Below are 17,194 nucleotides of genomic sequence, written 5' to 3' on the forward strand. Positions count from 1 at the left end.
CCGAGAAAAGTGTACATATAAGCTTTAGTCATGGACTTTGTGACATTTTTATTGGTTGGCTGAAGCCTTTTTTTGCTCACTCTGTGATTCTAGGCTATGGTCCAAATAGGCAAGGCTGACATAATTTCAGTACATAAAGTCATGGTATCACTGACGCTTTGTCTATAGGTTTTCGTTTTTAGCCTTATAGTTCATGCAGAGAAAACAATCTCAATTACTTCATCTCTGACTATCCCAGGTCTATTTATAACTCAAATAGAGTTACTAAATCTGTTATTAAATCTATTAAATCCAAAAATCCACTGATTGTGCTACTTGAAAAAGGTAAGGGTGTAAACTCCCTGCTAACTCACTCAGGTGACAGAGTGCGACAGGTGAGGCAGAGGAGCACAGGCACACCTCGTCCAAACTTACTGGTCTTGGGCGGGTCCCCTCACTGGCCTGTACTACACCCTTCTCAGTTCTACTCGATGAAATCGTAAAATCTGAAAGTACTATTATATGTTGCACTGACCACTAAAGGAACGTATTGTCTTAGATGTGGAGCTGTCCCCAGGATTGGGCTCTGGCCTTTCACTGTTGCTGCTATTCAGACAATGTCACTCCTTAATCATTTTAATTTTAATACAGATAACTTCATTTTATCATCTTCATCTTATTATCTTGATACTCAGCTCAGGAAGCGAAACTTTTAATAGAAAATTAGTTTCGTTCAAAATAATAACAATAATGATCATAGTTATCATTTATTGAGTGTTTACTATGTGACAGACACCAAATATCTCATTTAACTCTCATACAAACCCGATGGAGCAGCTTCCACTTCCGTTCATTCATTCATTCTCACAACAAACAGTTGGTGAGCACTTAGGCTCTGTTCCAGTCTCTTAGATTTTTCATTAAATAAGACAGAGTCCCAGCTAAAGGACCTTACATTCTAGTGTAGGAAGGCAGACAAATACACAAAATAAATCTATAATACTATAATATATTCAATAATGACAAAAGCTATAAGGAGAAAACAGGCAAGGCAAAGAGAGTGATGAGGTGTGAGTGGTAGTGGTAGGGGGTGGGGGTGGGTTGGTTGTTATTTTAAATAGGGTGGTTAAGAAAGGCCTCTCCGAGGAAGTGAAATTTGAGCAAAAAACTGAAAGAAGTGAGCCTGCGTGAATACCCAGGGGGAGAGCACTCCAGGCTGAAGATACAACACGTGCAAAGGCCTGCACAGGGAGTGTACTTGGCAAGTTGAAGGAACAGTGAGGAGGCTAGTGTGAACAGGGGCAGTGAGCATGAGAAGGCGGGTAGCAGGAGAGGTCATAGAATAGCCAGGGCTTGTAGGCTCCATAGGGTCTTTCGATGGTAAATTACTTGCCCACAATGAGCAAGCAGCAGAGCTGGGATACGAACAGCTGGATTCATTAGTACGTCCTCTTAACTACCATGGGAAACTGCCTTCTAGGCAATTTGTAAGTCAACATGGGAATGAGATTAGTAAGAAAAGACTTTTTACAATGACAAAAGTCTTTATAACCTAAAACTTTCCCCCAGCTTTACTGAGATATTATTGACATATAACATGTAAGTTTAAGGTATACAATGTAATGATTGGATGTATGAATAGACTGTGAAATGATCATCACAAGATTGGTTAACATCTCCATCCCTAAAACTCTTAAAAGAGACTCAATGTATAATTCCAATTTTCTTGATTCTAAGCTCACCATCTTCTAACAACCTATCTGGCTCTTATTATAGATAGCCATCTCCGTTAAATTACATGTGACTTTTTTTAAATTAGAAAAGAATACTACTTCAGGCCAAACTAGAGGTTTTACCATGTTTTTATCCTTTGATTCCTAAAAGCATCACATACCTCCTACAGAACTTCTGTGTACTAAGCCAATATAGTGAATTCTTGATTGTCAGTGACTGGCCTTTCTTCTTCAGGAGTCCCTGGAGGCTATGTCCATGGAAACAAGTTCTATCAGTGTCTTCTTCAGTCCAATTGAACTGAAAACTTGAAGGGCTTTTTTTTTCAACAGTTGGTGTTGAATCAACCAGTGTGCTAAATTGTTTTTGTAGATTCACCACCATTTCTGGAAATTGAGGGAAAGAGGAAAGGAATAAAATAAAAACTAATGTTACAACAAAAAAATAAAAAATAATAAAAAAATAAAAATATCCCCTATTTAAAAAAAACAAAACAAACAAAAACTAATGTTAAATTACAGGTAAAGCCTGTAGTTTACTTGCTAGTAATGTACCAATGTTGGTTTTTTAGTATGACAAATGCACAGTGGTAATGTAAGAGGATAACATTGGGGAAACAAACTGGATGAGGGGAACTACTTAAAAAGGGATAAAATGGTAAATATTATGTTATGTATATTTTAACCACAATTTTAAAAAATGAGTAAGACAACCTAAAGGCTCTACACAAAGTGTTCTGAAAGTCACAGAAATACAGGATTTTAGATTTTGGTGGGAACCTAAGTTCTGTTTGGTATAACGGCATGTTTCTGAAATACACAGATTCCTGTGGAGATTTCTTACAGATGATGTGTCTTTGGATGTGCACTGGAACGCTTGTTAAAGAAGAAAAAAATTACTTATGCATTCACTTTTCAAGATATAGTAAAACCTTGGATTGTGAGTAACTTGGTTTGCGAGTGTTCTGCAAGACAAGCAAACATTTCTAATACATTTTAACTTGGTAAATGAGCGATGTCTTGCAATACAAGTAGTTTGTTTCCGGAACAAATTATGCTCGCAAACCAAGGCAGTATGTATTTAGTTTTACTACAATACAACTGTGTTGCTACTTGGCATTCGTAAGAGAAAATGCAACTCACCCCTTCTTTTATATACCACTGATCTGTCGATGGACGAGTGGTAGAGTGGCTTTTCGCTTTTCCACATGTACCTGTACAAAGCAGAAAGACAGTTGGAGCCGGATGGAGAAAAAATGGACTTAAACGCATTTCAGAGAAGGTTCTCTAAAACAATGTCTGAAATTCCTGACATTCAGTGTAAAAGCTCTGGCTTAGAATGACTAATTGACATACGTCTGCAGAGCTTATATCCTAAGTAAGCATGCAGCCCTGAAGGAGAAAACAAGCCAACAGAATGATGTACTCCTCCCAGAGCCTCTCAAGATCCTGAAGAAGCTATTATACAAAAAATGTAGAAATGGCTTCCCTCATCATGAAATTCCCTTGCTGCCTATTCTCATAGAGCGAAGCCACCGAAGAAACAACTGTTTCTCCGTGTTTTTGCCCAACTGCCCTTTTGCTGAGGATTCAGTTAGGGGTTTCTGTGCTTCTGATAAGTCAGACAAAGTGAACAATACGTGCCAGTCTTCTGTCATTAATGCCTGGAAATTAATCCTATCCCTGGTGGGAATGAGATCAGCATGACACAGTCCTAGGGCCCTGCACTGACTTAACCTACCCTTTCCAAGGGAGTGCCAGATAGGGAGGTCCCCTGTACAATGGAGATCCTGCACGGATCTATAAAATATACATAACATTGCCTCCTCCAAAGACCAAGAGACACGTGCAGTTCTTCCAGGTTGGGGGTGACCAGCCTAGAGTCAGGCTAAAGGGAAGTGACATGCTCTATTTCCAGTTCCAGTGGCCACTGCTTAACTTGGGTAAGCAGGATGCTGCTCTGGAATAAAGATAACACTTAATGTTCATTTTTAGTCTCATTTTCATTCTGAGTTTTTTAAAGTGGAGGATTTTCATAATTTATAGTAAAATCTTGATCCCAGGCCTTTCTTATTTTGAAAGGCAGTGTGGCAATAGGAAGAGGGCTGACTCAGAGGGTCAGGCTCTACCACTTCCTAGTGGTATGACCTTGTGTGAGTCACGTGTGACAAATTCTGGAGGTTCTCCAGGGCAGAGACCAGAGACTATCTCACCCTTCTTTATGGCCCTTTAGTGTTGGCAGTGAGTGGCACATGGTAAGGACTCATTCAAATATTTTTAAAAAGAATGAATGGATGGGGCCAGCCGAGTGGCTCAGTTGGTTAAGAGCTCGCTCAAGAGTTTGAGCTCTGAGCAACAGCGGTTCGAGTCCCGGACCGAGCTGAGCTGCTGCTGAGCTGCCAACAGGTGGCAGGATGGCTCAGCTGAAAAAAAAAAAAGAATGGATAAATAATGGAACAAATGAATTCAACATCTCTAAAACTGTCTTCTACTTTCACAGAGTTGTTCTGTACAATTAAGATAATGCATGTAACAGTTCTTTAAATCTATACAATTGTTGGAAGTAATTATTATCCAGTGCTTGACAGTGTGTCTGGGTAGTGGACACTCAACGAATATCTGTGGATTTTCTACAAAAAAGCTGATAAGAAACAGAAAGTCAGAAATTCAAATATTTTTATTTTTTTTAATTTATGATATTTGATAATGGGTAATTTTTTGCCATTTTTTTAATGTTGGGAAAGAAAATGCATATAAAAAGTAAACATTTTAGTAATATTATGATGGCAAATAATCATTTTAACCAATTTAAGAACTGAGATTTTTCTCATGAATTTAAAAAAGACTTGATAAAATCAGTAAAATCTTGACTTTATATAAAACAGAGAAGCTAACTTTTTACTTTGAGTTCTCACAATGATTAAAAATGTTAAAAACAGAAATGAAAATTCTTTAATCATCTGGGGGCAGTAGAGATGTAATCAATGTTAATAGATGATCTTCCTGAAAATTATGTGTAAACTAAATTTTAGTGAGCCATACCACATTTAAAATATATCAGAAAGCTTGTCATTTAATCCCTATGGTAAGTGAGTTTGTGATTCTTTCAAATATCTTTTTTTTTTGTTATTTATTTTCTTAATAAAAGTAACAACATGCTCAAGGTAAAAAATCTCAAATAATAAAGAAGTTCCCTAAACTAAACAGTCTAATCCCAATCTCTAGTTAAACCCACAGCTAAAAATTCCTTGTGAATACCTAATCTATTTTAATAGATTTTCTTATGCACTTTTGACAAATGCCTACACAGGTGTCAACGATAATATCATCAAGGAGGCATTATTACTCCTTTGGGGTCATTTGCCCAGAAAATGGGCAAGGCAATCTAAAATAACAACTCTGTTTATACTCCTTCTTCAGAATTTACTTTACTTTGCTTACCTCTTCCCCAAACTACAAAAGCTACAAAAAACAGAGACACGCCACAAAGTCCCAGTGTTTCTATAGGACGCCACTAAGTCCTGTATGCTTCTCTCCAGTCTCTATATGATTTGTTTCCCATTGTTAAAAAATTAAGGTGTAATCTACATGCAGTAAATTCATCCCGTTCAGTGTATGGTTCTGCTAGCTTTTACAAACACATACCATCAGGTAATCGCCACCATGATTCATAGAACATGGAACAGCTCCCTCCCTCCAAAAATCTCTCAGGCCTCTTGATAATCAACCCATCTCTAAACCCCCAGATCTTTATCTCAGGCAACCACTGATCTGCTTTTCTGTCCCTACAATATAGCCTTTTCCAGAATGCCAGATAAATAGAATCATACTCTATGCAATCTTTTGAGTCTTTCGGTTAGCATACTGCATTTAAGATTCACACGTATTGCTGGATGTATCAGAAGTTTGTCCCTTTTTATCACTGAATAGTATGCCACTGTACAGATATACTACAGTTTGTTTATCCATTCACCAGCTGAAGGGCATTTGGGTTGGTGCCAGTTTGGGGTCACTGTGAATTAAGCCACTATAAACATTCGTACATAGATTTCCGTGTGAACTTATTTTCACTTCATTTGGGTAAATATCTAGAAGCGAAAACTACTGGGTAGTATAATAAATGTATGGTTAACTTTATGAGAAACAGCCAAACTTTCCAAAATGGCCGCACCATTTTGCATTCTCACATTTGGCACGGTCAGTTTTTTGTTTGTTCTGTTTTTTGGCCATTTTAATTGGCGTGTAATGATATCTCCTCGTGGTTTTAATTTGCATTTCCCTACTAACAATGTTGAGAATCATTTCATTTGCCACCTGTACATGTTTGGTGAAGTATCTGTTTGAATCTTTTGTCCATTTAAAAATCTGGGTTGTTTTCTTATTGCATGAGAATTCTTTATATGTTCTAGATATAAATCTTTTATGAGGTATATGATTTGCACATATTGTCTCCTAGCCTGTGGCTTCCCATTCTCTTAGAAGTGTCTTTTGAAGAATAGTAGTTCTTTCTTCTGATGAAATCCAATTTATCTTTTTCTTTTATGTTTTAATACTTTCATCTGACAACATGGAAGATGATATCCAGAAGAATAGAGGGAAAAATTAGAAATCTATGTCAACAATGGGGGAGGGGAAGGTCGAAACAGACAGGTAACCAGCATGCACCGGGGCTTTGTGCCCAAACACTAGTCCGTAGTGATTTATATGTTACCTCATTTACCCCAAAGCATCTACTCTATAAAGTGGAATATTGGTAATAAATCCCCTGGACAATCTCCTCCCTGGGTCCAGTGTTTCCCAGGAAAATACCCACTGAGACCCAATGACTAAAGAGTCATTTCTTTTCTGTCAAGGAGGAGGCAGAGCCCAGTTTCCTGGGCATCTGTGGGCTGTCAGAAGAAGTTCACCTCCCTTCATCACTGTGCATCAAGCATGAATAGTGAGAAACTGTTATTCCTCTCCCCTTTTTGGCAAGGACCCCCTTCCTCACAGTGCTTTATTCATCCCTATAAGTCTGTTTCTCTATTTCAAAGTTCTCTTAAATTTAGAGAAAAATAATCTAGTTCTATCTGTGAAAATAGAAATTTAGTTCTTAGAGCATAAAGTAGGCATTATTATTGATATTTATGAGGAAACTGGAGCTGAATGAATTATCATTTAACTATGAGGAACCTTAGTTTTTCTCAAAAGATATAAATTACTTGATCAAATGGGTATTATTATAAATTTACATAAAATACAGAGATATTAACTTTTGTTTTAAAGTCTCATAGAGACTCAAAGTTCTAAAAATAGGTATGAAACTGTGCAAATCTGAGACCAATAGAAATGTAGTATATATTATATAAGATACAGGATCTCCAAAAATTTATGAGCAAACTAAATTTCAGTGTGTTGAGGCTAAGAGGTTAAATAACTGCTCATGGTCACACAGCTAGTCTGTAATACAATCAGGATTCAAACCCAGCACCGAAGCTATGCTATTTCCACCCTACGACAATGGACCTACATCAGGATGAAAGTTCAAAGTCAAACAGTGACACTGAACTAAATATATTCTCTTTCTGTTTTCCTTTGTTTTGATTTTTATAGGGATCTTTATTTTGGGACAACATTCCAATTAAAGAAGAAAGTTAATTAGAATATTGGGGCTAATATTTCTAGGAAAAATGTCACAATGCTGATGAGTTTATACTGATGAAACTTCAGCTTTGAAATGTAAAGTAACAGACTTGAAAATAAAGTAGGTGAATCTAAAACTAGAAGAGATAACATACTTTGCCCTGGCTTCCTCCCATTTTTGTTTTTTCTCATCAAAAGATTTCTTCATAACTTGGTACCATTTTCTGAAATCAAACCACGGCTTATCTGAAAAAAAATGAAATCCACAATTATGAACCAAATAAGTCACATAGAATAATTTACACTGTTCACCTGAATCTTCATTCATAGACATAACTGAACACTTATATACTAGCCCTTGGAAATTAGGGATGGAGTCACTGTCTCCATGCTCTAACATGACTCCTGAGCAATCGGTCACTCCTTCCTCCGAGTTTCTACCAATATCATGGCCATAAGCCAGTTTATCCTGAAATCATCTTTTTATGTGTCTGTTTCTCCTAGGTGTGACTATTACCTCCTTGAGAACAGAAGACATATACTGTTTGTCACTACACAATCAGGCCTCTGCCTCCCAACCTAACAACACCCAGCACAGTGCGTGGCACATATGCGCCAATATGTCTGAGAATTCATGAATTAAGGAACAAATGATTAATAAATGTGAGAAATGGCACTAGAGTAGCTGAATCCAGACTTCCAGTTTCATCTCCTATCCCTCCATTTCAACTCCTATTCCTGTTCTTTCTAATACGAATCCAAATCCAGAGCTTCTAGGGGTAAGTAAGAAAGTAGACTGCATTGGACAGTTGGCGTGAGTGTGTGTTCAAGATGTCAAGGTTTGAGAGATACCAGCACTGAATGTAGTCAAATAGGGTCATTCCTCGCTCTTTTATTCACTCTGTATGGGGATGGGAAGAGTAAAAAGGGGAAAAAATCAAATGAAAGGTAAAACAGGATTATAGAGTGAGGGAGCTAGAGGAAAGGAAGGATGACAGGACGAAGAGGCCTGCATGAAAGCCTAATTTTTTACATATTCTCTCATGAAGATAGTCTCCTTTAACGTCCAGTTAAAAATCTTTTCAACTGGCAAAATAATCGTCACTTAATCCAATACGGCCTTGTAGGGAGGGATATAGCCAGAGGGGAGGCAACGACCACAGAGCTATAAGGATAGAGGAAAATTATACCAATCACTAAAACACAAGGTCCTTGGACCTGAAGTGAGGGTGCAAGTCCCTCGTGGACAATGGGGGAGGCGGGGACAGTGGCAGCAGGGAATAGCAATCCCTGTGTCGCTGGCAACGTAGATTTATTTTGAGGATCATAAAGGAGATAATGTGTCAAAGTGCTCTGTTGACTCTAAATATCTACACAGTCTAAGGTGACCCTTTAGCATGAGAACGGACATTAGATGGCATTTTGTTCAACCGTTTACTCTACGGAGGAGCCAACGTGAAGCAATGTGCAGAAGGAAGTATTGTGCACACATTCTGGAAAGAACACACAAACTGAATGCTACCATCAAATCCAAGCTCCTAAAACCGATGAACATACACATGTGAAATAAAACAAAATGTCCAACTCATAGAAGAGTAGAAACGTTGCCAGGGGTTGGGTGGGGAAATAGGGAGAGGCTGGTAAAGGGTACAAACTTTCAGCTACACAATGAGTAAGGTCTGGGGGTCTCACGTAAAACATGGTGACTATAGCTGATAACACTGTATTGTATAATTGAAATTTGCTAAGAGAGTTAAACGTAAACATTTTCACCAAAAAACGAAAAAGATAAATATGTGAGGTAATGGATGTGTTAGTAACTGAATGGGAGGAATCCTTTTTTACAATGTATACATATATGAAATCAGCACAATGTATGCTTTTAGATATCTTACAATTTTACATGTCAGCTATTCCTCAATAAAGCTGAAATTTAAAAAAAGGACACTGAACATAAATCCTAGTGAGAACATTAAGAAATCAGAATTGAACTTAAGAATTCATGTATTTATCAAACTTGACTGAGTTGCTCTTAGGCTAGTCACTATGTTAGGCACTAAAGATACATTAGAAAGAAAAAGTAAGAAAGATATGGTCCCTCTCTCTAGAAGTTTACAATCTACCTATCTGTCTGCCTGTCATTTATGTAGTACTCACTATATGCCAAACAGTCTTCTAATCACTTTACAAATATTGACAAACCAATAGAGACAGCCATATTAGTCAACTAGTTGTAACGCACTGTGCTAAACATCTAACCAAAGTTTGGACGGGGCAGCTGCGGCAGGAGTGATTAGTTCTGAAGTGGAAAATGGTGAGGTGGGGAGTGGTTAGGAGAGGGTATTTTATGTTGTATCTTGAAGAACAAGGATGGGTTTGCCAGGGATTAAAGGAGTTGGGGATAAGAAGGAAAGAGCATTTCAAGTAGGAGAACCGGTGTGACAAAAGGTTGATGGCATCACAATAGATGGCATAGTCACAAAATGGCCTGCAAGTTCATGGTCTAGTGTGGCTAGTGAGTAGATGCTGGAAATAAAAAGCAAGTTGGCCTTTACACACGGTAGGAGGTCAATGAAGCTTTTTAGCAGCGTAGAGATATAATTAAATAACTATATGAAAAAATAATCCTGGCACAAGACAAAATTTGTATACATGTATATGTATATATGTGTACATGCATATTTTCAGTTTCTTTCCTACATTTATTGTGTCTTTTAATCCACTGTTTACACTTTGAATTTGATTGATAAAAAAATAAGTACCTTCTTTGTTCTCTTCATTATATTTCTCAGCAATAGTAGACAAAGACCTAGAGATACCAATAAACAAGTCAATTTGTTTACAGATGACTTATCTGAAGACAGCTAAATTCTGAATTCTTCTGAAAGAAGAGTATATAGTAACAATACTTTAAACTGATGCCAACTGTAATGGAGAAGCAATCCCTGAAACAGGGAGAAAGACCCTGCAAAAACTGCCACTCTTTTTAGCACTTGGGAGGGGTAACATTTAAAGATTACTTTCCAAAATAATCTTTGAGTCACAGTGCTTGGAGCCCAATGGCATATAGATGAAGTGCCAAACGGTTTCTTAGGATTTGTGTATGATGAGTTAAAACCTGGGCATCAGTGGAACAATGAGAAACGTGTATCTACCTAAAAAATAGAAATAAAACATGAACAAACAACTTGCTAAGGTAAAATGAAACCTCTGGCAACTAGCTGAGTAAAATATTAAACAAGAAGCAATTGTTGCTACTAGCCAATGTTCTGCAACAGCTGACAGTCTCTGTTTTCCATTGAGATAAGTATGGAGTCCTTCACTCTGAATAATTAGGTAAAAACAGTACAATTTTTCCCTTATAGAAGTGACATACACTTACCATTCTAAATTGTCATCCAATAAAAAGAGCAGTTTCAATACTATCACAATGACAGCTATGGCTTGTATATCATATTTAACAGTTTTTGCCATTTTAGCTATTGGATCAAATGTCAGAAAATCCACTTCTCCTATTCCAGCCATTTTTACCACTTGGCAGGCGAAACTGTGCATTTCATCTGTTGAAGATAAAACCAGTAAAATGTGAAATAAATTATTTGGCTAACTAGACCATACTAATGTACATCTCCATAAAATAAGCTTTATCTTACTCATAAAACATGGTACTATGCTAGAACTTGGAGACACACGTTTTGTGACTAGAATAACCCCCCCCCCAAAGATATATGTATAGAAAAACTAACGGTAGGATCTTGACAAGGCATATCTTTTCTTATTTTGACTTCCTAAAACATCTACTATTTATAGCACCCACCTTGGTACCCAATACACAGCCACGCATCGGTTTTCTATTGTTTCATACATGTCTTGTCTGTGTTTCTACAGCAATTAGCGCTTCCCTGAAACTAGGTCCCCTGTGAGACCAAGGGCTTCTCCAGGAACGTGCACTCCCTGGCTGGCTGACACCTGGCAAGCACCTGGAAGATTCAGTGTGTGTTTAACTAGATGCGCTGTTTTCCCCGAGAAATTACATGCTGAGCATAGACTGCATCTGAATGATGTGGGACTTGGAACCAGAACACCCAGGGCTTATATTTAGTTTCCAATCATTATCTTTTTGACTCTGGATTCCAATCGCTTAACCTCAGTTTCTATATTTATATTGTAAAATGGGTCAGGGTGAGGATAAAGTGAGATTAAATAAGACAGCACAAGTGAATAGATGCTGAAAACTCTAAATTACTAAGCAAATTGCTTTACTCACTAATTTGAGTACCTAAGATGTACCACAGTCTATTTTAATGACTTTCAGGAACAGCTAGTATTTACAAGAGCATACTCAAGCGTAGTGAACTGAACTGAGTCTCCGACGTGCTCTCAGTCACCACGTCCTGTTGGTCCCCCCCCCCCCCCCCCCCCGTATGTGGTGTACAGTACAGCAGCAAAGAGCAGGCGGCTATGAAACCAAACTGCCTGGACTGGAATCCCTGCTCCATCACTTATTTGCTCAGTGACCTTGGACACGTTACATGACCTCTCTGTGCCGCAGCTTTTCTCATCTGTATAAAACAGGAATAACAATAGTCCCTACCTCACAGTTATCGTGAAGATTAAATGAATTAACATACGTAAAGCAGTGGATGGCACAGAATGGGCACTTAATAAATGTGAGCTATTAAGCTGACTGCTTTCAAATCCATGCAGTTTCTTCCCTCTCCACTGCTGCCCTACGAGTACTTCATCCTCATAACTGGTCCTCCTGCCTCTGGTCTGATCCTGCTGTGATCCAATCATCTAATTCCCCTGCTCCCACTAACCCATTACACGGAGCTCTGTAGTTCCCCACACAAGCCATATTCTCACCGGACTCTCTGCCTTACACAACTGTTTTTGCTCCTTCACCTAGGAAGCCAATTTCTTTCCCCGTTTCGCATCTCAAGCTTTGTGGAGTGGATTCTCACTCATATTACAGAATTCAGTTACACCGATCGTTTCTTCTAAGAACACTAGTGTGATACGTCGCCTCTGATGAGCCCTTCTCTGAATGCTAAAGCAGCTCTTCCAGCATTGACCTCACTACTGCACACTGCTAAGCGTTTATTTCTCTGCTCCCTCTTAAACTTGAGGATAGACTACGCCTTGTTTTATTTGTCTTCCCAACTGTGGCAATCTTACACATCATTGGTGGAACCTATGTGTTTATGGTGAAGAATGAGTAAAATACAAAATGAATTTCTTTCCTAAAACGTTTAAGTAAAACGTTTCCACTGATTAAACAATGCTGTGTTCACAGACAAATAGAACACACGTAACAACGATAATTTAAAATACGCATCAAAGTATTTTTATATGTCTACTAGATTCTAATAACTTAGTTACAGTTTGACTTGCTTTTACTCATTCTTTCGAAAAACATTTGTTGAGCATCAACTATGCTCTGGGTATTGGAGATAAAGACATAGCCCTTTTCCTTCAGGAGTTCATGGTTTAGTAACATGCAAATAATTAGAATGCAACGTGATCAGGGTAAGACAAAGATGAGATGGTGTTTTGGGGAAATGTAAATAGTTCAACACAAGGCTTTGGTGTTGAATGCGGAGAGGTAGGTAGGGCCAGATCACGAGGGTTTGTATGACAGGATTTGCGTGATAGAGAATTTGGACTTATTATTGTTAAGATTATTTCAACTTACAGATTCCATCTGAATTATTCATTCAGGTGCAAAACAATTAGGAGACACACAATTAAGCTCAATTCAATAAGCAGTTACTGAATGCTTACTGTGTAAAAGACATTGTGCTATAACTGAGGAGACCAGAAAAATAATAGCTAGGACTCCTGCCTTCAAACATATACACTTAAACCATGAAAAAAAATTTAATTTAAAAGTACATTCACTAAAATGCTATGTATTATCTGTATTGGGTTATAGATGCTATAGCCTCTTCTAATTTGAAAATTGACTTATTAAGTGACAGTTCTTGAAAACTGTCTCCTCCATTTCTTTTAAAATTAATATCCTGAACTACATCTCTTACACCAAAAGTACAGAGTAATTGAAAAAGCAAATGGAAGAAATGATGAGAAAGGAAGCAGGCACAGCAGAGAAAACAGGCGTATAGTATTCTGAACCTGAGCATGATGTGGAAAGAACACAAGCTTTGGAATGAAAAGACTGGGCTGCGAGTCTGTACTCTGCCATCTGCCAGTTAAGTGTCCCTGAGCCTTGCTATGTCTCATCTGTAAATGCAAATACTCACCTGCCCTCCCTTCCCAGCTTCATAAGTGAGGTTATATATATGGAAGCACTTTGGAAATGCTGAAGTTCCCCACAAATTACAGATGTGATTGTGAAAGCTGCCAGAAATTCTCTTTAGCAGACGTGTCTGACCAGTATGAGTAACAATACTAGAAAATGTGTTTGGAGCTCATTCAAAGCCTCAAAGAGTCAGTGCTCACTCAGGAAGGGTGTGTGCGACATGCTTGCTGGAACCTTTCTACCTAGTTCCAGAGCCCACGTGGTCATGCGTAAAGGCTTTGGGGGGGCATGTGATGCCGCAGCATGCTAAAAGCGACTTCCAGCTTTCTGAGAACCCTGAAAACTCTCTGCAAGAGTGCCAAATATACAGGTCTCTTCTTTTTGACTGACAGCACCATAGAACGGGGATGCACTGTAGAGAGTATATTTGTACAACGAAAATGGCAACATCCTAGAGGTCTGCTTACAATCTTATGGGTAGTTAGAAAATCAATGCCACATTTTAGAATCTAAATCCTAAGGTGCAGAGACTATCACATCTTAATTTGTAGAGCCATTTTGTTTATTGATTCCCCCCCCACTATTAAGTAATACACTCAATATAGGACATTTATAAGATACATAAAGGTAGAAGAAAGGAAAAAAATGCATTACTATAACTTAGAAATAGCACTTTAATATTCTGGTATATTTATTTCTAATATTTTTATGAATATTTTCATTTTATGTAGTGGTGGTTATATAAAATTTATAATTTGGCTTATTTCATTTTTTATTATAACATAAACATTTTCCATGCTTTTCTGAACTCTTTACAAACACGATTTTAAAAGCTGTATAAGGTTCACTGAATATACACCCCACTGTTTACTTATCCATAGCCTTTCTGTCGGATATTTGAGTTGTTTCTGATTTTTCAGTATTATAAATAAAAAGGTGAATAACATTTATAATAAATATAATTTTTTTCTATATTTAAAATTATTTCTATTGCACAATGTGTGAGAAGTAAAATTTCTCTATTCCAATTCTTTATAATACTGTCTCCAAAAAGGCACTTACTAAATATCAGAAGATAGTAATGTCTCTCTGCATATTATAGTGGGTTTAATTCTACTTGTTACTCTCAGGAAGAGTTAGGTGAGAAATACTGCTAAACTACACAATTGGCCAGAAAACACCGCCACCCCCTCAGTCCAACTGCATCCTGTCAGCTCTGTGCTTGCCCTAACCCAGCTGTGTCAGCTATATTTTGGTAATACCTGCTATTTCTCATGCACCGAGTATTCCCTTTATACGTTGAAGATTCTGGAGTACATGAGAGAACACAGTAACTTTTCATATTTTGAAAGAACCGTTGAGGAAGTATTGGGTTGTCAGAAAAGTCATGACATATTTTTTCTATGTTTTTCGTTGCAAAAATGCGTCATGACTTTTCCGACAACCCAATAAATAGAAAAAAGCAAAATCCAAATAGCAATTTTGAAAGAGTGTGAGCTCTGAGCAACAGCGGTTCAATTCCTGGCCTGAGCTGCCAATGAACAGGATGGCTCAGCTAAAAACAAAATAGACCAACAAATAGTAATTTTGATCTATCCAACATGTCAAAATGCAGAAATCAGACTTTCCAAATTCTGAAATCTTAATCAAATAGTGACTTCTGAAATCTCAACAAGAGACATACATTATTTAGCTTAATAGATAATATATTTGAAAAGTTTAAATTATTTTCGTTCCTTTAAAAAAAACATTTAAAAATTACAGACTTAATATTTACATTCATATACATGTATATATACATATCTACATGTGTATATATGTAGATATGTATATATACATATATACACATTTACCACATACCTATATTTTATAGTTAAAATTATACTATACATATGGTTTTATACATTGTTTTTCTCATGCATTTCTTGTTCTTTTCTATTAAACATATATTCAATGACATTTTTGATATTGCTTAAGCAATAGTATAGTCACACCATGTTTGTATTTTCTCTTAAAAATGAAAGTTCTGCACTTCTCACATTTCTAGTTTAGCAAGAAATTCAGGAATGGACTCAATCGGCAGATTCCATCGGGTTACCTGGGTCTTGGTATATTGTGAACAAAGTCTAGCAAGACTCTTTTCATATTCTGTATTTTGTCACCTTAAAGAGTTCACTGTGACCCACCTGGACTTTGGTCTCCATTTGTTTTAGGGACTGGAAATAGCATTATGTTACCAAACAATAAAAATGTTACTATAAATTGGTTTCTGGGATTTTTAAAAACTAGAATTTGTTATGTAATAATCATGCTTCATGTAAATGAAGAAGTGCTGCTTCTTTTTTTGGGGGGAGGGTCACCCAGGTCACTGATAACACACACTGAAACATTTGTTACTTGCACTCAGCAAACATTGTAAAAACCAAATATTCTCTCAAGCATATCTCTCACACCGAAAGAGAACTCTTCACTTCTGAACAGTACCCTTTTAACCACTTTAAATGGTCTGAAATATTTTAAGAAAGGGTTCTGAAATAAAGCTGCATGTTACTGTGGACCCTGCCAGATGGCTCTACTAGTCGATGATTTGAGAGGATGCTGTATCTCCTCATTAAGATTCTGGGAGGAAAAGCCCCTCATCAGTACCACACACTCACCAGGGAGGTTGACCTCCATCAAGTATTTCATACACAAGATGTTTGGATGCAGATAGCAGTCTTCGGTTATGTCTGGAAAACGAGGCAAATCTAGAAATGTGGCAACTTCAATCATTTTTTTATGGATATCCTCATAGTTAGGCCAAGACTGAAATAAAAGAGAGACAGTCAAGCTAGTGATTTTTGCCACATAAATTTAAAAATATGTATATTTTCTGATTTTAAAAATCATGTGTTCATTGAATAAAATTAAAGCTGTGGAGAAAAGCACGAAGGGGAGAACCGCGCTAAATCCCTCATATCCTAACTTAGTAGTTTTAAACAGTCGGAACACTAAATTTAAAAGCCACTAACATTCTATTTGGCTCATAAAACTCTTACTGGCCTTACCCATGATATAGTGAAATCGTAACTTCCTGCCGGTCATAGAAGATTCCAGGGGAAGGCATAAAGCTTTGACCCAACTGGAGTTACAATGTTGTCATACCTGCTCTAACACAGGCATCCTCTCATTAATCTTCAGATTCATACAAGTAGCTAACAAATTTAGCTAGCTGTTACATTCACATGCCTCTATGTGGGAGATAACACCAGGGTTTAAGTTCAATAGTTAAAAATCCACAAATTAAAGTCTCCCACATCAAACTCTTCCACATAATAACATACAAAATTCTCTTATGTAATAGAATTCAGGAAACTCTATGAGCTAATACTAGTAAATTCTGCTTACTTTAAGGTTTACTTACCCCTGTAGTTTGTGGGGTATGCTTCTTATATTTTTACAATTTAGAAACATTTGTGATATTAATAATACAAATAATTTTTCCCCATTTACTCATCTGTTCACATAAAATATTAAATTTAGAGTCTATTTTATGTGAGGTACTTTGAGAAATATAAAGATGAATGAAACAATCCCTTCAAGGAGTTTATAATCTAGAAAG

The 17,194-nt window shown here is 37.2% G+C and overlaps 1 protein-coding gene across 2 annotated transcripts in view; it reads right to left on the reverse strand.

Annotated features, from left to right (window-relative positions):
- TAF1B (TATA-box binding protein associated factor, RNA polymerase I subunit B) overlaps nt 1–17,194 on the reverse strand; it is a 73,318-nt gene that overhangs the window by 6,039 nt on the left and 50,085 nt on the right. For both annotated transcript variants that reach the window (XM_019650042.1, XM_019650043.1), the window contains exons 9-14: nt 16,251–16,398; nt 10,714–10,891; nt 10,094–10,140; nt 7,487–7,577; nt 2,853–2,923; nt 1,874–2,096 (exon numbers count right to left, since the gene is read on the reverse strand). In XM_019650042.1, the coding sequence (XP_019505587.1) occupies nt 1,874–2,096; nt 2,853–2,923; nt 7,487–7,577; nt 10,094–10,140; nt 10,714–10,891; nt 16,251–16,398 (758 nt within the window). The remainder of the gene's footprint in view (nt 1–1,873; nt 2,097–2,852; nt 2,924–7,486; nt 7,578–10,093; nt 10,141–10,713; nt 10,892–16,250; nt 16,399–17,194) is intronic.

This window comes from Hipposideros armiger, unplaced genomic scaffold, assembly GCF_001890085.2.
Source record: "Hipposideros armiger isolate ML-2016 unplaced genomic scaffold, ASM189008v1 scaffold_137, whole genome shotgun sequence".
In the NCBI taxonomy this organism is placed as follows: domain Eukaryota; kingdom Metazoa; phylum Chordata; class Mammalia; order Chiroptera; family Hipposideridae; genus Hipposideros; species Hipposideros armiger.